Raw genomic sequence first — 24130 nt, forward strand, 5'->3', positions numbered from 1 at the left:
GGGGGTTCTATAAAAGTAAAAAGGCCCCAAGAGTGATACAGAACAGAAAGTTACAATCTATACAAACAAAGACTTCACAGGCAACATGACATCATTAAAATCATACCTCTCAACAATCACTCTCAATGTGAATGGCCTAAATGCTCCCATAAAACGCCACAGGATTGCAGACTGGATAAAAAGACATGAGCCATCCATTTGCTGTCTACAAGAGACTCATTTTGAACCTAAAGATACGTCCAGACTGAAAGTGAAGGGATGGAAAACCATTTTTCATGCCAATGGACCTCAAAAGAAAGCTGGGGTAGCAATTCTCATATCAGACAGATTAGATTTTAAACTAAAGACTCTAGTTAGAGATACAGAAGGACACTATATTATTCTTAAAGGATGTATACAAAAAGTGGATATGACAATTATAAATATCTATGCCCCCAAAAGGGGAGTAGCAAAATACACAAACCAACACTTAACCACAATAAAGAGACATATAGATAAAAATACGTTAATAGTAGGGGACCTCAGCACTCCACTATCAGCAATAGACAGATCACCTAAGCAGAAAATCAACAAAGAAACAAGAGCTTTGAATGTCATACTAGACCAGATGGACCTCACAGATATATATAGAACACTACACCCCCAGAACAAAAGAATACTTATTCTTTTCGAATGCACATGGAACTTTCTCCAGAATAGACCATATACTGGGTCACAAAACAGGTCTCAACCGATACCAAAAGACGGAGATTTTTCCCTGCATATTCTCAGACCACAGTGCTTTGAAACTGGAACTCAATCACAAGGAAAAATTTGGAAGAAACTCAAGCACTTGGAAAGTAAGAACCATCCTGCTCAAGAATGATTTGATAAACCAGGAAATCAAAAATCAATTTAAACAATTTATGGAGACCAATGAGAATGAAAACACAACAGTCCAAAACCTATGGTACACTGCAAAGGCAGTCCTAAGGGGAAAATACATAGCCATCCAAGCCTCACTCAAAAGAAGAGAAAAATCTAAAATGCAGTTTTTATATTCTCACCTCAAGAAGCTGGAACAGCAACAGAGGGACAGGCCTAAACCACGCACGAGAAGGCAGTTGATGAAGATTAGAGCAGAGATCAATGAATTAGAAACCAGGAGCAATGTAGAGTAGATCAACAGAACTAGAAGCTGGTTCTTTGAAAGAATCAATAAGATCGATAAGCCACTGGCAAGACTTATCCAAAAGAATAGAGAAAGGACCCAAATTAATAAAATTATGAATGAAAGGGGAGAGGTCACAACCAACACCAATGAAATAGGAAGGATCATTAGAAACTTTTATCAACAGCTTTATGCCAATAAATTAAACAACCTGGAAGAAATGGATGCCTTCCTGGAAACCTATAAACTACAAAGACTGAAATAGGAAGAAATTTATTTTTTAAACAGTCAATTAATTATGAAGAGATTGAAGCTGTGATCAAAAACCTCCCAAAAAACAAGACTCCAGGGCCTGATGGATTCCCCGAGGAATTCTACCAAACATTCAAAGAAGAAATAATACCTATTCTCCTGAAGCTGTTTCAAAAAATAGAAACAAAGGAAAACTACCAAACTCATTCTACGAGGCCAGTATTACCTTGATCCCCAAGCCAGGAAAAGACCCGATCAAAAAGGGAATTACAGACCGATATCCCTGATGAATATGGACGCCAAAATTCTCCACAAGATCCTCGCTAATAGGATCCAACAGTACATTAAAAGGGTTATCCATCATGACCAAGTGGGATTCATCCCTGCGATGCAAGGGTGGTTCAGCATTCACGAATCTATCAGTGTGATAGATCATATCAACAAGAAAAGAGTCAAGAACCATATGACCCTCTCAATAGATGCAGAAAAAGCATTTGACAAAATACAGCATCCGCCTGATTAAAGCCCTTCAGAGTGTAGGGATAGAGGGTACATTCCTCAATTTCATGAAAACCATCTATGAAAACCCTANGTATTGCATGGTGCACTGGGTGTTATACGCAACTAATGAAGCATCAAACTTTACATCGGAATCTGGGGATGTACTGTATGGTGATTAACATAATATAATAAAATAAAAAAAAAAGAAGAAGATGTGGTCTTTATATACAATGGAATATTACTCAGCTATCAAAAAGAACGAATTATCAACATTTGCTGCAACATGAATGGGACTGGAGGAGATAATGCTAAGCGAAATAAATCAAGCAGAGAAAGATAATTATCATATGGTTTCTCTCATCTATGGAACATAAGAACTAGGAAGATCGGTAGGGGAAGAAAGGGATAAAGAAAGGGGGGGTAATCAGAAGGGGGAATGAAACATGAGAGACTATGGACTANGGGGAGGAGGTGGGGGGATGGGATAGGCTGGTGATGGGTATTAAGGAGGGCACATATTGCATGGTGCACTGGGTGTTATATGAGTAATGAATCATGGAACTTTACATCAAAAACTAGGGATGTACTATATGGTGACTAACATAATAAAAAAATATTATTATAAAAAATACTTTTGGCGGCATGTTTTCCCCATGTGGCATGTTTAATATATCATGAAGGTCCTTTCTGGCCTGCCAGACCTCTGTTGACTGGTCTGCTACCAACCTTATATGTCTATCCTTAATAGATTTAGGACCTCTTTTTCTGATCTGCTTTCAGGATTTTCTCTTTATCTTTTTAATTTGCAAGTTTCAGTATAATATGTCAAGGTGCTGAGCTATTTTTGTTGATTTTGAGGGGAGTTCTCTGTGCCTCTTGTGCTTGAATGTCTGTTTCCTTCCACAGATTAGGGAAATTCAACTACAATTTGCTCAAATAAACCTTCTGCCCCCTTTTCGTTTATCTTCTGGGACTCTATAATATGGATATTATTTACATTTATGGAATTGCTGAGTTCCCTAAAATCTCCCCTCGTGATCTAATAGTTTTCTTTCTCTCTTCTTCTCAGCTCTTTTTACATAATTTTATCTTCTATATCACTGACTCATTCTTATGCTTGTTCATTTTCATTTTTATGGCCTCCATGTGAGACTGCATCTCGGTTACAGCATTTTAAATTTCACCCTGACTAGATTTTAGTTATCTCTATAGTAAGGGATTCTCTAGTGTCTTTTATGCTTTTCTCAGGCTGAGCTGTATCCTTATAATCGCTGTTTTAAATTCTAGTTCAGACATCTTACTTATATCCATATTGATTAAATCTCTGGCTATGAGTACTATCTCCTGTTTTTTCTTTTGGGGTGAATATGTCTGTCTTGTCATTTTGTCCACAAAAGAAAAGAAGAAAGGAAAAAAAAAACCCCAACAACCAACCAACCAACCAACCAACCAACCAACAAACTAGATCCTGGGTGTGTTGTGGTCTGCTTATTAAAAGAAACTACTTCCCCAAAAAAGAATAACATATATATGTGTATATATATATAGATAAAATAACATACACAAAAGGAAACAAAAAATATATATATGAAGTATATGTAAAAATAATTTAAAAATAAAAAATAATTGAAAAAAGGATTATAATTGAAAAAATACTAAAAGACTAAAAAATAAAAACACAAAGAATGTTATATACTGTTTTCCCCTAGAGTTGAAGCTTTGCAGCCCTCTATGATCAGTCAAGTTGGTTCAAGTGAGTTGGTTTTGTTGGTGTTCTGGGGGAAGGGGCCTGTTGTGCTGATTCTCAGACCACTTTGGCCGGAGTGTAAATGTGCCTCCAAGTGTGCAGGGAGGCAGGGCTCAGTGTAAGTGGCTCTGGACTCCAGTAGGTGGTGCTGTTTTGTTACCTGAAGGTTTTCAGCACTGAGGGGTGGGATGAGGATAGCAGCGCCCTGGTCTCTAGCCCCAGAGCTGAAAATTCACACCCTGTAGTCTTCAGTGACCCCTCACAGAAGAGCAACCAGTCTTGTCTCCCTGGTTTCCATCAGAACTCTGTGTTCATCCAGCCTCTGACCAAGAATTTTTATCTTAGGCATGCGACTGAGTTTCAAAACTCCAAATTTTAGGGTCTGCTGTGGCTAGGACTGCATTGTTCCTTTCAGGGAGTGTCTCATCTCACTTCTGCCTTTGCTGGATCCATCCCAGGAAAGTGATCATACAACTGTGCAGTGGTTCCCAGTTAATGGCAACACAGAGCAGAAAGCCAGCATGGAGACAGACTCAGTGTTCTCAGCTGGCATCCCTGCTCCTATGCCTGAGAACTCTCTGCACTTAGGCACGACCTGTTTGTCTTTCAACCCCAGGGATCCTCAGACCAGGATGTCACACCTCGGATTCTGCCCTGCTTCACCACCTGAGCACCTTTAAGCTAGGCATGTCCCCTACTGTAGCGGACTTCTAAGTTTCGCTTTTGCACTTTGTTGCTTATAATACTTTCAGGTAGCCTTCTTAAGCAGGCTCCCTCCCCTCTGTGGTATCCTCAGCTATATCACACCGGGTTCAAGTCTGCATACCTCCTATCTTCCAAACAGTGGTTGTTTTTCTACTTTTAGACTTGCAGCATTTGTCTTCTCAGATCTCTGATTGATTTCTTGGGTGTTCAGAATGATTCTATAACTACCTAGTTGTGTTCAAGGGATGAAACAAACTTAAGGTGCCCCTAGTCCTCCACCATCTTAACAACTTCTCTGTTGGCTATTTATATGTCTTTTCAGAAATGTCTACTCAGGCCCTTTGCCCATTTTACTTTTATTTTTTATTATATTTTTTTCCTTTCCCCCAAGTTTTTATTTAAATTCTAGCTAGTTAACATATACTGCAATATTGTTTCAGGTGTAAAATTTAGTGATTCATCACTTACACATAGCACCTGTTGCTCATCAAAAGTGCCCTTCTTGATACCCATCACCTTTTTAATCTATCCCCTTGCCACCCTCCCCTCCAGTAACCCTCAATTTGTTCTCTATAGTTAATAGTCTATTTCTTGGTTTGGCTCACCCCTCATGTTTGTTTTGTTTCTTAAATTGCACTTAAGAATAAAATCATGATATTCGTCTTTCTCCGACTTACTTTGTTTAGCATAATACTCTCTAAGCGCAATCCACGTTGTTGCAAATGGCAAGATTTCATTTTTTTTTTTTATGGCTGAATAACATTCCATTGTATAGCACATCTTCTTCATCTGTTCATCAGTCGATGTGCATTTGGGTTCTTTTCATAATTTGGCTATTGTTGATAATGTTGCTGTAAACATCGGGGTGCATGTGTCCCTTTGAATCAGTATTTTTGTATCCTTTGTATAAATACCTAGTAGTGCAACTGCTGGACTGTAGGGTAGTTCTAATTTTAACTTTTTGAGAAAGCTTCTTACTATTTTCCAGAGTGGCTGCACCAGTTTGCATTCCCACCAACAGTGCATGAGGGTTCCCCTTTCTCCAAAGCCTCACCAGCACCTGTTGTTTCCAGTGTTATTAATTTTGGTCATTCTGATTGGCGTGAAGTGATATCTCATTGTAGTTTTGATTTGTATTTCTCTGATGATGAGTGATGTTGAGCATCTTTTCATGTCTGTTAGCCATCTGTTTGGTCTTTGGAAAAATGTCTGTTCATTTCTTCTGCCCATTTTTAAACTGGATTATTTGTCTTTAGGTGTTGAGCTTGATAAATTCTTTATATATTTTGGATATGTTATAACCCTTTATCAGATATGTCATTTGCAAATATCTTCTCCCATTCTGTAGGTTGCCTTTTAGTTCTGTTATTTCCTTCACTGTGCAGCTTTATTTTGATGAAGTCCCAATAGTTTATTTTTGCTTTTGTTTCTCTTGCCTCAGGAGATGTATCTAGTAAGAAGTTGCCACAGTGCCTGTGTTCTCTTCTAGGATTTTGATGGATTCCTATCTCACATTTAGGTCTTTCATCCATTTTGAATTTATGTATGCATATGGTATAAGAAAGTAGTCCAGTTTCATTCTTCTGCGTGTTGCTGTCTAGTTTTCCTAATACCATTTGTTGAAAAGACTGTCTTTTTTTCCATTGGATATCCTTTCCTATTAATTGACCATATAGTTGTGGGTTCATTTCTGGGTTTTCCTCTTATGTTCCACTGATCTATGAGCATGTTTTTGTGCCAGTGCCGTACTGTCTTGGTCACTACAGTTTTGTAATATAGCTTGAAGCCCGAAATTGTGAAGTCTCCAGCTTTGCTTTTCTTTTTCATGACTGCTTTGGCTATTTGGGGGTCTTTTGTGGTTTCATACAAATTTTAGGATTGTTTGTTTCTAGTTCTATGAAAAATGCCGGTGGTATTTTGATAGGGATTGTGTTAAGTGTGTAAATTGCTTTGGGTAGTGTAGACATTTTAACAATATTTGTTCTTGCAATCTGTGAGCATGGAATGTTTTTCCATTTCCTGGTGTCATCTTCAATTTCTTTCATCAGTGTTTTACAGTTTTCAGAAAATAGATCTTTTAAGCCTTTGGTTAGGTTTATTCCTAGGTATCTTATGATTTTTAGTACAATTATAAATGGGACTGATTTCTTGATTTCTCATTCTGTTGCTTCATTATTGCACACATAGAAATGCAACAGATTTCTGTATGTTGATTTTGCCTTTCCTCATTTAAAAAAAAAGATTTATTTACTTATTTTAGAGAGAGAGAGAGAGAGAGTGTGTGAGCGGGGGTTGGAGGGAGAGAAGAGGGAGATAGAGAGGTAGAGAGATAATCTCCAGCAGACTCCCCGCTGAGCACGAAGGCTGATGTGGGGCTGGATCTCACGACCCTGAGATCATGATCTGAGCCAAAATCAAGAGTCGGATGCTTAACTGACTGAAACTCCCAGGCGCCCCTGTGTTTGGCCATTTTTAAATTGAGTTGTTACTGAACTGTTTCTTGTTACTGAATTGTTTGCATTCCTTATATATTTTGGATGTTGATTTCCTATCAGATGTATGGTTTACAAATATTTTCTCCCATTCTGTAGGTTGTTTTTATTCTTGATTCTTCCCTACTAGATGCTTTTTAGTTTGATACAATCCATCATCTATTTTTGCATTTTTTTCACCTATGCTTTTGGGTCATATAAAAAAAATCAAATTGCACAGACCAATGTCAGGAAGCTTGTTCTCTGTGTTTTCTTCTAGTAATGATAGTTTCAGGCCTTACATTTAACTCTAATCCATTTTTAGGTTGTTTTTGTTTTTTGTTGTTTTTTTTAATGAAGTGAGGTAAGTGTTCAACTTAATTCTTCTGCATGGACATACGAGTTGTCCCAGCATCCTTTATTGTAGAGACTTTCCATTCCCCATGTGTCTTCATGGCACTGTTGTCAAAGGTCAATTGGCCATAAATGCACAGATCTATTTATGGGCTCTTTACCTGGCCTAATAGTCTATATTTTTGTTTTTATGTAGTAGCACACTTTTTTGATTAGTATAGCTTTGCAGTATATTTTGAAATCAGGTAATGTGATGCCTCTAGCTTTGTTCTTGTTGCTTAAGATTGCTTTTGCACTTTGCAATCTTTTGTGGTCCCAAATGAACTTTAGGATTGTTTTGTCTACTTTTGTATGAAAAATGTCATTGGAATTGTGAGAAGGATTGCATTGCTCGATAGACAGCTTTGGGAGTATTTTAATAATATTAATTCTTCTAATCCATGAAGATGGGATATCCTTCCACTTTTTTGGTCTTCTCTTCAAATTCTCTCATCAAGATTTTATGGGTTTCAGTGTATAGATCTTTGACCTCCTTGGTTAAATGTATTCTTACATTAAAACATTTTTTTGATGCTATTGTACATGAGATTGTTTTACTTTTCCAGATACCTTATTAGCATGTACAAATGAACTGATTTTTGTAGACTGATTTTGTATCCTGCAACTTCACTAAATTAGTTCATTAGTTCTCATAGTGTTTGGTGGTCTTTAGGGTTTTATATATAAAATTGACCCTTGAACAACATGGGTTTGAACTGCATGGGTCCACTTATACCTGGATTTTTCTTGGTAAGTACAGTATTACAAATGTATATTCTCTTCCTTATAATTTTTTAAAAATTCTTTTCCCTCTAGTTTACTTCCTTCTAAGAATACAGTAAATAATATATGTAACATACAAATACGTGCTAATCAACTGTTTATTTTATCAGGAAGGCTTCTAGTCAACAGTAGGCTATTAGTAATTAAGTTTTTGGGGAGTCAAAAGTTAAATGTGGATTTCTGACTGTGTAGGAGGTCAGTGCCCCTAACCCCTGTGTTGTTACAAGGTCAACTGTATAAGATTATGTCCTCTGCAAACAGAAAAAACTTTACTTCTTCCTTTCTCATTTGGAGGTCTTTTATCTTGCCTTATTCCTGATCTTAGAGGAAAAGCTGTCAGCTTTCACCAATGAGTATGATGTTAGTTGTGAACTTGTTATACACAACCTTTGTTGAGGTACATTCTTTTTCTACCCAGTGTGTGTGTGTGTGTGTGTCTGTGTGTTTAAATTATGAGACAGTATGAATTTTGTCTAATGGTTTTTCTGTACCTATGGAGTTGATAATATTATTTTAACACTTCTGTTAATGTTGTATATGACACTTACTAATTTGTGTATGTTGAACCATTCTTGCATCCTAGGGATAATCCCCAACTGAGCATGGTGCATGATCCTCTTAATGTGCTGTTGAATTTGGTTTGCTAGCATTTTGTTGAGGATTTCTGCATCTATATTCATCAGGAATATTAGTCTATAATTTTCTTGTAGTGTTTTTGTCTGGCTCTGGTATAGGGTATTGCTGATCTTGTAAAATTAGTTTGGGAGTATTCCCTCCTCTTTGACTTTTGAGAAGAGTTTGGAAAGCATCGGCATTTACTTTTCTTCACCTGTGAAGCCATCAGGTCTTGGGCTTTTCTTTTTTGGAAAGTTTTTGATGGCTGATTCTATCTCCTTACTCATTCATTGTAGGTCTGTTCAGAAATTCTACTTCTTCACAATTCAGTCATGGTAGGTTGTATGTTTCTACAATTTTTTCCATTCTTGTATGTTATCCAATTTGTTGGCATATAAATCTTCATAGTATCTCTTGCTTTTATTTCTGTGGAATCAATTGTAATATCTTCTAATTTATGAGTCTTCTCTTTTTCTTAGTCTAAGATTTGTCAATTTTATCTTTTCAAAAAAACAACTCTTAATTGATCTTTTCTACTGTTTTTCTAGTCTGTATTTCATTTATTTCTGTTCTGATTTTTATTTTCTTCCTTCTGCTACTTTTAGGTTTAGTGTATTCTTTTTCTAGTTTCTTGAGGTATAAAGCTAGGTTATTTCAGGTCTTTATTTTTTTTCTTACTGTAGGCATTTATTAAACTTCCCTCTTAGAACTGCTTTTGCTGCATCCCATAAGTTTTTTTTGCATCCCATAAGTTTTGTTATGTTTTATTTCCATTTTCATTTGTCTCAAGATACTTTTTGATTTCACTTCCGATTTCTTCTTTGACTAATTGATCATGAGTGTTTTAACTTTCTACATATTTGCAATTTTCCCACTACTGTTGATTTCTAGTTTCTTACCACTGTGGTTGGAAAAGATATTTGATATAATGCAATCTTCTTAAATTTATTGACTGTTTTGTGGCCTAACATATGATCTATCCTGGGAAATTCTCTGTGATTGCTTGAAATGAATGTCCTGTTGCTGTTGGATGGAATGCTCTGCATCTGTCTGTTAGGTCGATTTGGTCTGTAGTGTTGTTCAAGTCTGCTGTTTCCTAATTTTTCGTCTAGATGATCCATCCATTGTTGCAAGTAGGCTACTGATGTCCCCTATTATTATATTGCTATTTTCCCCTCAGTTCTGTTAATATTTACTTTTATTTTGCTCGAATGTTGGGTGTATATATATTCACCCAATTGTTATTGGAATATATATGAATATATACAAATATATATGAATATATATGAACATATATATTCACCCAATTGTTGTTGTATCCTCTTGATGAATTGATCCCTTTATCATTATATAATGACCTTCTTTGTCTCTTGTGACAGTTTTTGAGTCAAAGTCTATTTTGTCTGATATTAAGTAATGTCACCCTGCTCTCTTTTGGTTATCATTTCAATGGAAGATCTTTTCCCAACCCTTCACTTTTAGCTTATGTGTGTCCTTTGAGGTAAAATGAGTCCCTAGTAGGCAGCATATTGTGGGATTTTATTTTTTAATCCATTTGGCCATCTGTGTCTTCCGATCAGCTATTTTGATCCACTTACATTTAAAGCAATTATATATATATATATGTATGTGTATATATATATACACACACACACACACACACACACACACACACACGGACTTACTGCCATTTTGTTAATTGGTTTCGACTATTGTGTAGATCTTTTATTCCTTTCTTGCTGTCATCCTTTGTCATTTGTTGATTTTTTGTAGTGGTATACTTTGATTACTTTATCTTTTGTATATCTACTATAGGGTGCTTTTTTTTTTTTTTAAAGATTTTATTATTTATTCGACAGAGATAGAGACAGCCAGCAAGAGAGGGAACACAAGCAGGGGGAGTGGGAGAGGAAGAAGCAGGCTCATAGCAGAGGAGCCTGACGTGGGGCTCGATCCCATAACACTGGGATCACGCCCTGAGCCGAAGGCAGACGCTTAACCGCTGTGCCACCCAGGCGCCCCTACTATAGGGTGCTTTTTGGTTAACATGAAACTTCCGATAAAACATAGTTATAATAATCTATTTTAAGTCAGTAATAAGAACTTAAGTTCAATTGCATACATAATCTGTATGGTTTAACTTCTCCTTCCCCAACATTTTGTTATTGATGTCACAATTTATTTAACTTCTATATTCTGTATCTAGCATCAAATTATTGTAGATATAGTTATTTCTGATACTTCTGTCTTTTAACTTACATACCAGAGTTAAAAGTGATTTATGCACTACCATTATAGTATTAAGAGTATTCTGAATTTGACTATATTCTTAGTTTTACAATAAGTTTTATACTTTCATGTTTTCCTTTTAGTTGGCATTCTTTCCTTTCAATTTGAAGAACTCTCTTGAGCATTTCTTTCCTTTTTTTTTTTTTTAAAGATTTTATTTATTTGACAGAGAGAGACACAGAGAGAAAGAGGGAACACAAGCAGGGGGAGTGGGAGAGGGAGAAGCAGGATTCCCGCTGAGCAGGGAGCTGGATGCAGGGCTCGATCCCAGGACCCTGGGATCATGACCTGAGCCGAAGGCAGACGCTTAATGACTGAGCCACCCAGGCGCCCCTCTTGAGCATTTCTTGTAAAGCAGGTCTACTGTGATGAACTCCCACAGATCTTGTGTGGCAGAGAAAGTTTTTATCTCACCTTTTTTCCCCTGAAGGACAGCCTTGCCAAGTATAGTGTTCTTGGTTGGCAGTTTTTTCTTTTGGCACTTTGAATATATTATCCCATTCTTTCCTGGTCTGCAAGGTAGTCTGCTAAGAAATCCACTGATGAGTTGGTTTTCTCTTGCTGTTTTCAAAATTCTGTCTTTGACTTTTGAGAATTTGTTTATAATGTGTCTTGGTGAAGATCTCTTTATATTTTATGTTTGGGGTTCCCTGGACTTCGTGGATCTGGATGTTCATTTCCCTCTCCAGATTATAGATTAGTAAATTTTTCTGTCATCATTTCTTTAAATAAGTTTTCTCCCTTTTCTTTATCTGTTTCTTCTGGGACTCCCATTAATGTGAATATTGTTTCTTTTAATGGTGTCCCCTAATTCTTCCAGACTTTTTGCCCTCTTTTTCATTTTTTTCTTTTCCTTTTCTTTCCTCTGATTGGGTAATTTCAGCTGACTTGTCTTCATGCTCACTGATTCTTTCTTTTGCTTGATCGAGTATGCTGGTGAAGCTGTGGAATTTTTCAGTGCAGTCATTTTGTTCTTCAGTCCTAGGATTTCCTTTTGGCTTGTTTTTATGGTTTCTCTGTGTCTCACTTCTCATTTTCTTCATGTATTTTTTCTGTGAGTTTGCTTCGTTGTTTTCTCTTGTAGTTCACTGAGATTCTTTAGGATGATTATTTTGAATTCTTTGTCAGGCAGTTTGCAGATCTCAATTTCTTTAGGGTCAGTTACTGGTATTTTATTTTTTCTTTGGTGGTGTCACATTCCCTTGGTTATTCATGATCCTTGTGACACCACATTGATGTCTCTGCATCTGAAAAAGGAGGCATCTCTTTCAATCTTTAAAGACTGACTTTGGCAGAGAATGTCCTTTAGCAGTCTATGTGTTCAGAGATTCTGGGCAAGCTGTTGATGGGGTCTGTGGTGAGTTTGTGGCTAAAATCCTCAGGGGGCCCAGGTCAGCAAATGATCAGGCTTGTGCCTGGGTCTTTGGGGGCTGACCTGGTAGTAGCTGGGTCTTGAGCTGGAGTCTGCAAGGTGTGGCCTGCTGCTGGGATGGGTTTGTGATGCCAGAAGTGTAGGTCTGTAGTGGTGGGCCTGGAGCCTGGGTCTCTTGGGGCTGGTCACTGTTGAGGTCTACTGGATTTTGCTGGAGCCTGGGGATCTAGGGGCTGATCTGACACTGGGGCAAGCTTGGGGTTGCAGGGGCCAACCTGGTGTTGGACAGTTATGGAGGATGGTCTGCAGTAGCCTACTTGGAGTCTGGTGTTGTGAGGTCTGGCTTGGTGCTGAAGTGAACCTGGAGCGTGGCTCCATGGGGGCTGGCCTGGCACTGGGCTGGGCCTAGTGGCTGGGCCCACTGGTGCTTGCCTGATATTGGTGTTCACTGGGGGCCTGTTGCTGGGGTCCACAGTCAAGGTGGATGCTCACTTCACTCTCCTTCCCCTGTGGAGAAGGTATCTCTCCAAACTGGGCTGCCTGGGCTTTAGTGCTGGGATGACACAGGTAATATGAGATTTTCCTTTCTACCTTCTTCATCTTTTCTTATTTCTGTGCTCCATCCAGGTGCTGCAATCTCTTATCTGGAATCCTTTGCTCTTGTGAAGGTATTTTTATGCATGGATAGCTGTTCAAATTCATGCTTCTGTGAGAGGACAAGCAATGGCAACTTCTAGTCTGCCATCTTGCTGACATCAATCTCTTACAATGAAGTTTTGAAATTGTATACATGGCTTACATATTTCAATTTCCAGTTATGTCTGGATTTTTTGGACTGGTTCTTTAATTTTCATAACTTTTTTCTATTGTTTCATCTTTTTTGTTGTTCTTTTTGTGAGATTTATTTAACCTTATCTTCAAAACATTTTGTGTTTTGTTATCATAGTTTTGATTTTCCAGGGTTGTTCTTTGGTTCCTTGAATGTTCCTTTTATAAAAATTATCATTCTGTTTATGTTCTGTGAATGTAATTTCTTCTCTTATAGTGTCTTGTTATTGCTGCTGTAGGTTTCTTTTCCCTGAAGTCGTCTGTTTCATTCATGTTACTTTCCCCCCCCCTTCTGTTTGTTTGGTCTCTACCTTTTATGTAAGAGGTTTTACTTGGGTATTTAAAGATCCTTTGTTCTCCACTCATATTTAAGAATAGATGCTAAAAAGCTGATTGGAAGTTCTGATTTATGGGTTTCTTTACTGTAAAATAATCTGGTTGGGTTCATTCCTTGGAAATGATCCAAAGTCAAACCTTCAAGGTCTTTATTATTGGTCTGATCAGATTCTCCACAAAAGCATCTTTTATTCACCCACACAGAGGTTCAGTACAGGTTGCCTGGATTCTGTAGATTGAGTGAGGAATGAAGACTGGGCATCTCAGCATTCAGTATCCATATACTCATTTATTCTGTTTTCAGTATGGTACCCAGACCTTCATTTGTGCTCCCCAGTCTAGAGGTCGGTCCTCTATTTTATACTCTCCTGGGAATAAAGTACCAGTCTTCTGCCTGGGCAGAGATGAACTGGGGGTCAACTGTTCAAACAAACTTTCTATATAAACTCTCCTTATTTTTGGTTTTACCTTTATTCCACCCACCCACTCCCATGGTCCCCCAAGTCTTGAATGTTTGAAGGTTTTTGCTGGGTGTATCTAGTTGCTTCTTGGTTCTTATCTCTGTTAACTTGGGATTTAGGTAGTTTGCTAAGTTTATTTACTTTCAGTTTCCAAATATTTATCTCTTCTCTTTTTTCCTTTGTTAGTAACAAATTTATTTTCTTTTTTTTTCTTAAAAATTTTAAAAGTAATTTCTACACCCAATGTGGGGCTCAAACTCATGGCCTTGAGATCAAGAGTTGCATGCCCTACTGACTGAGCCAGCCAGGCACCCCATGAATTTATTCTTTAAAAAAAATCTCTTCACTGTCATTTTAGTGTAATTTCAGGAGGGAACAAAAGTACTAGAAGTGATTAAATTGCTATCTTCGCTCAGTAGGTTATTCACACTGTATTATCACCACTTTATCATTTAGCATTGTCACTTAGAGTAGCAATTTAGCCATGGCATTAATTAATTACAAAATATGAAGCCATTAGCATTAACTGGTGACAGGGACAAAATATTTTCTAAAAAACTGCTGATTCCTGGGGGCAAACTAAAACTTCTTAAGATAAGGTTCTAGGAGGCCCTTGGTTAAACTCTCATTTGTAGTCCCTGAGGCATATTAAGAACCCCCATATATTTTTTTTTTATAATTAATTTTATTTTATTATATTATGTTAATCACCATACAGTACATCCCCTGATTCTGATGTAAAGTTTGATGCTTCATTAGTTGCGTATAACACCCAGTGCACCATGCAATACGTGCCCTCCTTACTACCCACCACCAGTCCATCCCCTTCCCCCACCCCCTCCCCTCTGAAGTCCCCAGTTTGTTTCCCATAGTCCATAGTCTCTCATGTTTCATTCCCCCCTCTGATTACCCCCCTTTTCTTTATCCCTTTCTTCCCCTACCGATCATCCTAGTTCTTATGTTCCATAGATGAGAGAAATCATATGATAATTGTCTTTCTCTGCTTGACTTATTTCACTTAGCATTATCTCCTCCAGTGCCGTCCATGTTGCAGCAAATGTTGAGAATTCGTTCTTTCTGATAGCTGAGTAATATTCCATTGTATATATGGACCACAGCTTCTTAATCCAGTCATCTGTTGAAGGGCATCTCGGCTCCTTCCATGATTTGGCTATTGTGGACAATGCAGCTATGAACATTGGGGTGCATATGGCCCTTCTCTTTACTACGTCTGTATCTTTGGGGTAAACACCCAGTAGTGCAATGGCTGGGTCATAGGGTAGTTCAATTTTTAACTTTTTAAGGGACCTCCACACTGTTTTCCAGAGTGGCTGTACCAACTTGCATTCCCACCAACAATGTAGGAGGGATCCCCTTTCTCCACATCCTCTCCAACAATTGTTGTTTCTTGCCTTGTCTATCTTTGCCATTCTAACTGGCGTAAGGTGGTATCTCAGTGTGGTTTTGATTTGAATTTCCCTGATGGCTAATGATTTTGAACATTTTTTCATGTGTCTGTTAGCCATTTGTATGTCTTCATTGGAAAAGTGTCATTGGAAAAGAACCCCCATATATTTAATGGTTTTAAAAAATATCTTTTAAGGAGAGAAGGGTGAAATTAACTAAGTTGTGACTATTATTTTCAAGTAAATCACATTAAAATCTAGTACCTTTATTCAGAGAGATAAATTTTCTATGATTCCAACAAATTAAATATTTAATATTTGCAAAGTTCTTTTGAGAAAACTATTTTTATAAATTGTATCAGCTTGATGTTTAATGTTACCATTAAAGAACAGAAGAGACATTCATTGGATACAATGAACATGCAGTAATATTTTGGCTGTGGTGAGATTAGTCATATCACATCTACTCTGAGTTTTATAAGTTTCAAAAGAATACTACCCCACTTTGAAATATTTCCTGATTGTGAGAAAAACCTTATGGAGATCTCATGAGCAGAGGGCTATAATAAATGTGGCAATGTGGTTGTTATTCCATTGTGTCAGTACTTTTTTAGTAATAATGTTTTGCATAGTAGGAAAAGGAGCAGTAGCCTTTCCTTTGACTAGTCTCTAAGGTTTCTTTAGCCTTCAAATTCCTTATTACTTATCTTAAGATAATAAAAATTAGGACAGCAGGAGGAAAGTAACTCTTAGTTTTGACAAGTACCTAATGGGACTGAAGTGAAAGGCAACTTATTTTACTGAGAAATATAAACTACTTTAGTCAGTTGCATTTTAAGTTAAGAACTAAGATAAAAGAGTCTATACAATAAACAAAGCTAAAGTATACACTTTAGTAAGTCTCTATAACCCATAAGAGGGAAAGAAAGCTAGAAGGCAAAGAGACAGACATATTGCCTTGATATCTGACAAAGTCACATGATAGCTGCCTTTGAATATTTGAGAGTATCATGGGTCGATGGATCAGATATAATTCTGTATTAGAGAGCATAAAAAGGATCAATGTACAAAAGAAAGATGTTTTTATGCCTAGAGCTAGAAAAATGAAACAATATGTCTTCAGTAGACAGTTATTTGTTCCTGGAAGTTCAGAAGCAAGGGCTGGCTGGTTAAACACATACAGGAGGACATGTTCAGAGGGGACTTTCTTATTGGAAACACTAGATACTTTCTAAAATTATTTCTTTTCCAATGCAGATTTTTCCCCCTTACCAAAGGTAGTATTTTCTGAGGCTAGATGTAATGACTATTTGTTGCCAGGAAACAGAAAAGCACACAAAAGGAATAACTATCCACAGGGAACTAGTGTTAAATTTTTACTAAATTTGCCACCAATTTTTGGTTTTAAAGCATAATTATATTCATGACAAACTGTACTTGTACATCTGTACACATAAACTTCCTGCCCCCGTCCTCGGGCTGCATGAAATAAAGTTCTGGATCAAACATTACTAACCCTATAAGCTACTGAAGAAGAAAGTTTATAGGAAACTCCATTATTGCTTAGGGATTAAATATATAATCCTTTGAATAATTAGTATAAATATTTTAGCACCTATAACTTCAAAGGCACTGGCCTACTTCCCTCACACATAAAGGTGAATGAGGTATTTGCCAGTGAGGACATCGAGTCAGAAGACGAAGCAGAAGCAGAATGTGATTAAAAACAAACAAACAAACAAACCCAGAACAGAACGGTGGTTAAAGTATATACCAAAAGAGGGCTGCAAGAGCCTGGATATTCTCCATATCTAACCCTGATAGAACCAGGCATAGGAGGGACTCAAGATTCTAATTTTATAAGCAGTATTTTACAAAGCACTCATTCTAGTTTAGTGAGTACAGTATTATTTCTTTCAAGAAACCAATTTTTTCTACCCATGTCTTACATCAGGCACAAACCTGAATCCTGCAAAGTGTTGCCTATTACATTTTGTTACATAAGAGTTTGATTTTGATGTACAGACATTTCCCTTATTACTTTAAAACAGTGAGGCTTAACTGCCTTCTGCTCACATTCTGCTTTAGTGAGGCAATGTGAAGCACTGACAACACACATACTGGGTGCCTCGGAAGTGCCAAGAGGAGCCAAGGAAACATATCAGCAAGTCAAAATTAGGAGTTTTTTCATGATTGCCCTAATTTTTAGTCTCTTACACAATAAGGCACTTCAGGGCACCAAGAGAACTAACTCTCTTTTAGCGATTCCACAGCCTAATTGTTAAGGAGATAAACATGCAAACATGCTGTCTCATATAACAGACCATATGTTGTAGTGATAAAGAGCCCAGGATTTGGAGTCATACAGACATGGATTTGAATCCAAGCTAGGTCAATTACTGTGTGTGTAATCTCTCAGAGCTCTGTTTCCTCAACTGTAAAATGGGACCACTAAATTGATAGTGATGTGAGGATTAAATCAAAGATTGCATATAAAACACTTGTCACCTGGCAAAAAATAAAGCCTCAACAATATGTTAGCTTATTAAATAGGAGAAAGGCAACATGCAAGGCAGAAAAGGAACACAAAAGAAAGCTTTTGACCCAAAAAATCTCTTAAGGTGATGTTCCTTCAAGTAGAGATCCATGACTGGATCTCAAGATATGAAAAATTGACCTGAGGAATTCCGTTTCTAGTACTGATGAACTAAGTATTTTGGATTAACCCTCCCATTGACAAAATCCGGAGGAAGAATACTGTTTGAAGGCAGTGGACTAAATTAACAGAGCAGTGAAGAATTATGACATCCAAATCTAGAAGGAAATCCAGAGATGAGGAGCCTAGCAATTGAGACCATCTTTCCTCTGGGGCATCTGCTGATTCTGGAAGAGGGGGCCTGAAAAATTGAGAAGCTGAGCTTCGACTTGCTATTATTTTAATGATTTTTGGGTCTGTCTTCATGAAGGAAATTGAGCTGTAATTTTATTTATTTATTTATTTATTGGATGTGTTTGGTTTTGGTATAAAGGTAATAAGAGGCATCATAAAATGAGTTGGGTATTGTTCCCTCTTTCTCTGTTTTCCGGAAGCAGTGTAGAACTTGGTATTTCATCTTCAAATGTTTGGAAGACTACAATAGTGAAATTATCTGAGCTGACATTTATTTTTCAGAAGGTTGTTAACTTTGAATTCAATATTCTTTAATAGATATAAGATGATTATTCAGGTTATGTATTTTTTCCTGGGTAAGTTTTGTTAAGTTGTGACTTTATTTTTTAAAGATTGATTGATTGATTGATTGATTTGAGAGAGAGTGAGAGAGAACGTGCAGGGGGAGGGTCGGAGGGAGAGAAACTGAAGCAGACTCCCTGCTGAGTGTGGAGCCCAACAGGGGGCTTGATTCCATGACCCTGAGACCACCACCTGAGCAGAAATCAACAGTCGGACACCTAACTAACTGAGCCACCCAGGCACCCCTAATTTGTGACTTTAAACAAAACGGTTCAGTTCATTTAAGTCATGACCTTTATGTATAGTGTATATATTATTCATAGCACTCCTCTATCTTTTGTTTATCTAATCCCCCTTGAGAAATATTTTTGGACCCATGGGTTGTTTAGAAATGTGTTGTTTAATTTCCAAGTGTGTGGAGACTTTCCAGTCATCTTTCTCTGATTTTTACATCATTTCCATTATGGTGAGAGAATATATTTTGTATTATTTCAACTTCTTCTTTTAAACAGCTGTGTTGAGATATATTTCACTTATCACATATATAATCCATTTAAAATGTGTAATCCAACGGTTGTTAGTTTATCCACAGAGTTGCATAACCATCACCACAATTACTTTTCATTGCCTCCAAAGAGAAACTCCATACCCATTAGCAATCATTCCTCATTTTCTCCTAGGTTCCTCATGGTCTAGGCAACCATTAACCTACTTTCTGTATGTACAGATTTGCCTGTATTGGACAACTCATGTAAACTGTATTTATACAATATGTTGTCTTTTGTGACTGGCGTCTTATAATTTGAATATTTTCAAGATTCAGCCATATTTTAGTATGCATCAGTGCTTCATTTTTTTAACTGCCAAATAATATTTGATTACATGGATATATCACATTTGTTTATTGTCCATCCATTAGTTGATGGATACTTGGGTTGTTCCTATCTTTTGGCTATTATAATACTGCTATGAACATGGGTGTCCAAGGTTTTGTGTGAATGTTTTCATTTCTCTTGGGTATATTTCTAGGAGTAGTACTGCTGGGTCATATGGTAGCTCTATGTTTAACTCTCTGGGGAGCTGTCAGAGTGTTTTCCATAGTGGCTGCAGCATTTTACATTACCACTAGCAGCATATGAAAGTTTTGATTTGTCTGTATCTTTGTCAACACTTGTTATTATCTGACTTTTTGACTATAGCTATCCTAGTGGGTGTGATGTGGTATCTCATTATGGTTTAGATTTGTATTTCCCTGATGACTAATGATATCAAGAATTTTGTTATGATATTGGAGAAATATCTATTTAGATATTTTGCTCATTTTTAAATTAATCTTTTTATTATTGAGTTATATTATATATATAATACATTCTCTCTATATAATATAAAATATATATTCTAGATACAAATCATTTGTCAGATAGATCATCTACAAATATTTTCTCCCATGTCTTGCTTTCTTGATGTTGTCTTTGGAAGCATGAAAAATTTTAATTTTTTTGAAGTCCATTTCACCCATTTCTTCTTTTGTTTGTGCTTTTGATGTTATATCTAAGAAACCACAGCCACAAAAATTTACTCCTATATTTTCTTCTAAAAGTTTTATAGTTTTAGTTCTTACATTTAGATCTGTGATCTACTTGAGCTAATTTTTGTTTATGATGTGAGGTAGGGTCCAAACTCATTCTTTTGCATGTGGATATCCAACTCTCAGTACCATTTCTTAAAAGGCAATTTTTCCCCATTAGAATTATCTTGGCATCCTTGTTGAAAATCAACTAGCCATAAACAGTGAGGATTTATTTTTACTTCTGGACTCCTAATTCAACTCTGTTTATCTATACGTCAATCTTTATGCCAGTATCACATTGTCTTGTTTACATTAGCTTTGTATATTTTGAAATCAGTAACTGTGAATCCTATGATTTTGTTTTTTCTCAAGATTGTTTTGGCTACTCTGATCGCTTTGTAGTTCCATATGAATTCAGGATTCAGCTTTTTCATTTCTACAAAAACAACAACAACAAAAAGTAGCTGGGATTTTCTTAGGAGTTGCTTTGAATCTACAAATCTATTTGTGGAGTACTGACATTTGAACTATTTTTTTTTTTAAAGATTTTATTTTTTTGTGTCAGAAAGAGAGAAAGAACGAGCACGAGCAGGGGCAGAGGGAGAAGCAGGCTCCCCACTGAGCAGGGAGCCAGATGCGGGGCTAGATGCCAGTACCCCGGGATCATGACCTGAGCTTAAGGCAGCCGCTTAACCAACTGAGCCACCCAGGCGCCCCTCGAACTATTTTTAAACCTTCTGATACATGAACATGGGATGTCTTCATTTAGATCTTCCTTAATTTCTTTCGAGAATGTTTTGTAGTTCTCACAGTATAAGTTTTATACTTCTTTTGTTAATTTTATCCCTAGGTATTTTATTCTTTTTGCTGCTATTATAACTGGAGTTATTTCCTTATTTTTGGCTTTTCATTGTGCATGGAAATATAATTTTTTTATAAATTTGTATTATATACTGCAACTTATTTAATCTTCACTGAGCTCTAATAGTTTTTCAGTTGATCTATTGGGATTTCCTATACTCAAATAAATAGTTTTCCTTCTTCCTTTCCAATTTGGATGCTTTTTATTTCATTAACTTGCCTAATAGCCCTGGCTAGAACCTACAGTACAATGTTGAAAGAACAGACATGTTTATTTTTTTTTCCTGATCACAGGAAATAGCTTTCAATCTTTTACTATTCACTAGTTGTTAGCTGTAGATTTTTCATATAATCCTTTATAGGTCAAGAAATTTTTAAGTGTTTTTTTAATCAAGAACAAGTATTGGACTTTTTCAACTGCTTTTTCTGAGACTACTAGAATGATCATGTGGTTTCAATCTTTTGTTCTATTAATATAGTATATTATATTGATTTTTAGATGGTAAACCAACTTTGCATTTTTGTCTGGTTTGGGTATCTGGGTAATACTGGCCTCACAGAATGAATCTGCAAGTGTTCTTTACTCTTTTATTCTTCGGAAGTTTGTAAAGAATTATTATAATTTTTCAGGTATACAATTTAGTGATTCATCACTTACATACAACACCTGGTGCTCATCCCAACAAGTGCACTCCTTAACTCCCATCACATATTTGACCCATCTTCCCACCCATCCTCCCCTCCAGTAACCATCGGTTTGTTCTCCATAGTTAAGAATCTGTTTCTCTGTCTCAGATTCTTAACTATGGAGAACAAAAAATGTTTGGTAGCATTTCCCAATGAAGCCATTATCAGCCTGGAATTATTTTTCCTATCCAGAGTTTTTATGTCATCTTGAACGAATGTCCTTCTAGGAATTTGCTCATTTTGTCTAAGTTATCTGATTTGTTAGCATAAAGTTGTTATACTGNACACACACACACACACACACACACACACACACACACACACACACACACACACNCATATATATATATATATATAAAACAATCCTTTTTATTTCTGTAAGGTCAGCATTCATGTTACCTCTTTTATTCTGACCTTAACAATTTGAATGCTATATCTTCTTTTCTTGATTAGTGTGGCTAAGACCTTATTAATCTTTTTAAAAAAATGTGACTTTTGGTTCCACTGATTTTCTCTATTGTTTTTCTATTCTCTAATTTATTCACTTCAATCTTTCTTCTTTCCTTCTTTGTGTTTGCTATGCTTAATTTGCTCTTTTCCCCCCAGTGTCTTAAAGTAGAAGGTTAGGTTATTGATTTGAGACATTTCTTGTTTTTTAGTATATGTGTTTATAGCTATACATTTCTCTTAGCACTGCATGTAGCACTGCTACTCCCATGAGTTTTGGCATACTGTGTTTCCATTTTCATTCATCTTAAAGTTTTGGTACTTTTCCCTTCATTTTCATTCATTTGAAATTATTTCCTTTAATGTATTTTTCTTTTATCCTTTGGTTATTTAAGCAGTGTGTTGTTTTACATGTTTGTAAATTCCCAAATTCCTATCTGTTATTGTTAATTTTATTCCACTGTGTTCAGAGAATATGCTTTGTATGATTTACTTCTTTTTATATTGAGGCTGTTTTATGGCCTGCCACATATTCTATCCTAGAGAATATTCCATGTGTACTTGAGAAGAATATATATTCTACGTTCCTCGGTGGAGTGTTCTATAGATATCTATTAGGTCTATTTGGTTTTATAGTTTTGTTTGTAGTGTTGTTCATGACTTCTATTTCCTTGTTGATCTTCTTCCTGGTTGTTCATCCATCACTGAAAGAGGGGTATGGAAATCTTCAACTATTACTGTTGAATTGTTTATTTCAATTCTGTCAGTTTTGTTTCATGTATTTTAGGGTTTGATGTTGCAGGGTGCATATATGTAATTGTAGTGTCTTCCTGTTGGACATTTTATCACATAAAATGTCTTTCTTCATTTCTAGTAATTATTTTTGTATTGAAGTCTACATTCTCTGATATTTATAAAGCCACTCCAAGTTTCTTATGGTTGTTATTTGCATGACATATCCCTATACTTCCTTTTAATTTTTTCTCCCTATTGTATCTTTAATATTTCTCATAGATAGCATATAATTATATATTGTTTTTTTAAACCCAGTCTGAAAATCTCTGCCTTTCAAAGGAATGTTTAATCCATTCACATTTATAAATTGTTATTATTGATACAGTTAGACTTATGTCTGCCATTTACTTTTTGTTTTCTATTTGTCTTGGCATTTTTTCCTGTTTCTCCTTTACTGCTTTCTTTTACATTAAGTGAATTATTTTCTAAGTGTAACATTCTAATTCTTTCAACGATTTTTTTCCCTGTATATTTTTGAGTTAATTTTCTAGTGGTTGCTCTAGGGGCTTGTTATATTTTTTATTTTTATTATTTTATTTATTTATTGGTGCAGAAAGGCAGTTTTATTAAAGCATGGGGACAGGACCTACGGGCAGAAAGAGGGGCCACCATATACATTTTTAACTTCTTAGAATCTACTTCAGATTTGGGGCGCCTGGGTGGCACAGCGGTTAAGCGTCTGCCTTCGGCTCAGGGCGTGATCCCAGCGTTATGGGATCGAGCCCCACATCAGGCTCTTCCGCTAGGAGCCGGCTTCTTCCTCTCCCATTCCCCCTGCTTGTGTTCCCTCTCTCGCTGGCTGTCTCTACCTCTGTCAAATAAATAAATAAAATCTTAAAAAAAAAAATCTACTTCAGATTTATACTTAATTCCAGTGAGACACTGAAATATAACTCCTATATAACTTTCTTCCTTCTTCTTTTTGTGCTGTTATTGCTTTACATACTACATCTATATATATTACAGACCCAAAACTACACTGTTCTAATTATTACTTTACTATACATATTGTATCTACATATATTACAAACCCCAAAGTACACTGTTCTAATTATTACTTTATGTAATTTGTTTTTTAAAGACATGGAGAGAAGAAAAGAGAACAAGTATATGTTCATAGAGTTTGTTAATAATTTTCTTCGCTACCATTTCTAATTCTCTTCCACAATTTACTTCTTTCCCTCTCTAATTTACTTCTGAACCATCAAGATCATAAAATGAAAACTCAT

The 24130-nt window shown here is 36.3% G+C and overlaps 1 protein-coding gene across 4 annotated transcripts in view; it reads right to left on the reverse strand.

Annotated features, from left to right (window-relative positions):
* PPP2R3A (protein phosphatase 2 regulatory subunit B''alpha) overlaps positions 1-24130 on the reverse strand; it is a 227112-nt gene that overhangs the window by 56221 nt on the left and 146761 nt on the right. The window contains exon 12 of one of the 4 annotated variants that reach the window (XM_034661963.1): positions 15022-15074. The exons of 2 other annotated variants lie outside the window; for them this stretch is intronic. In XM_034661963.1, coding sequence (XP_034517854.1) covers positions 15035-15074 — 40 coding nt within the window. In that variant the 3' untranslated portion in view covers positions 15022-15034. Of the gene's footprint in view, positions 1-15021; positions 15075-19987; positions 20548-24130 lie in introns of those variants that run through there. One more of the 4 variants, XM_019808837.2, reaches the window with a different exon arrangement.

This window comes from Ailuropoda melanoleuca, chromosome 6 (genome assembly GCF_002007445.2).
Source record: "Ailuropoda melanoleuca isolate Jingjing chromosome 6, ASM200744v2, whole genome shotgun sequence".
NCBI lineage: Eukaryota > Metazoa > Chordata > Mammalia > Carnivora > Ursidae > Ailuropoda > Ailuropoda melanoleuca.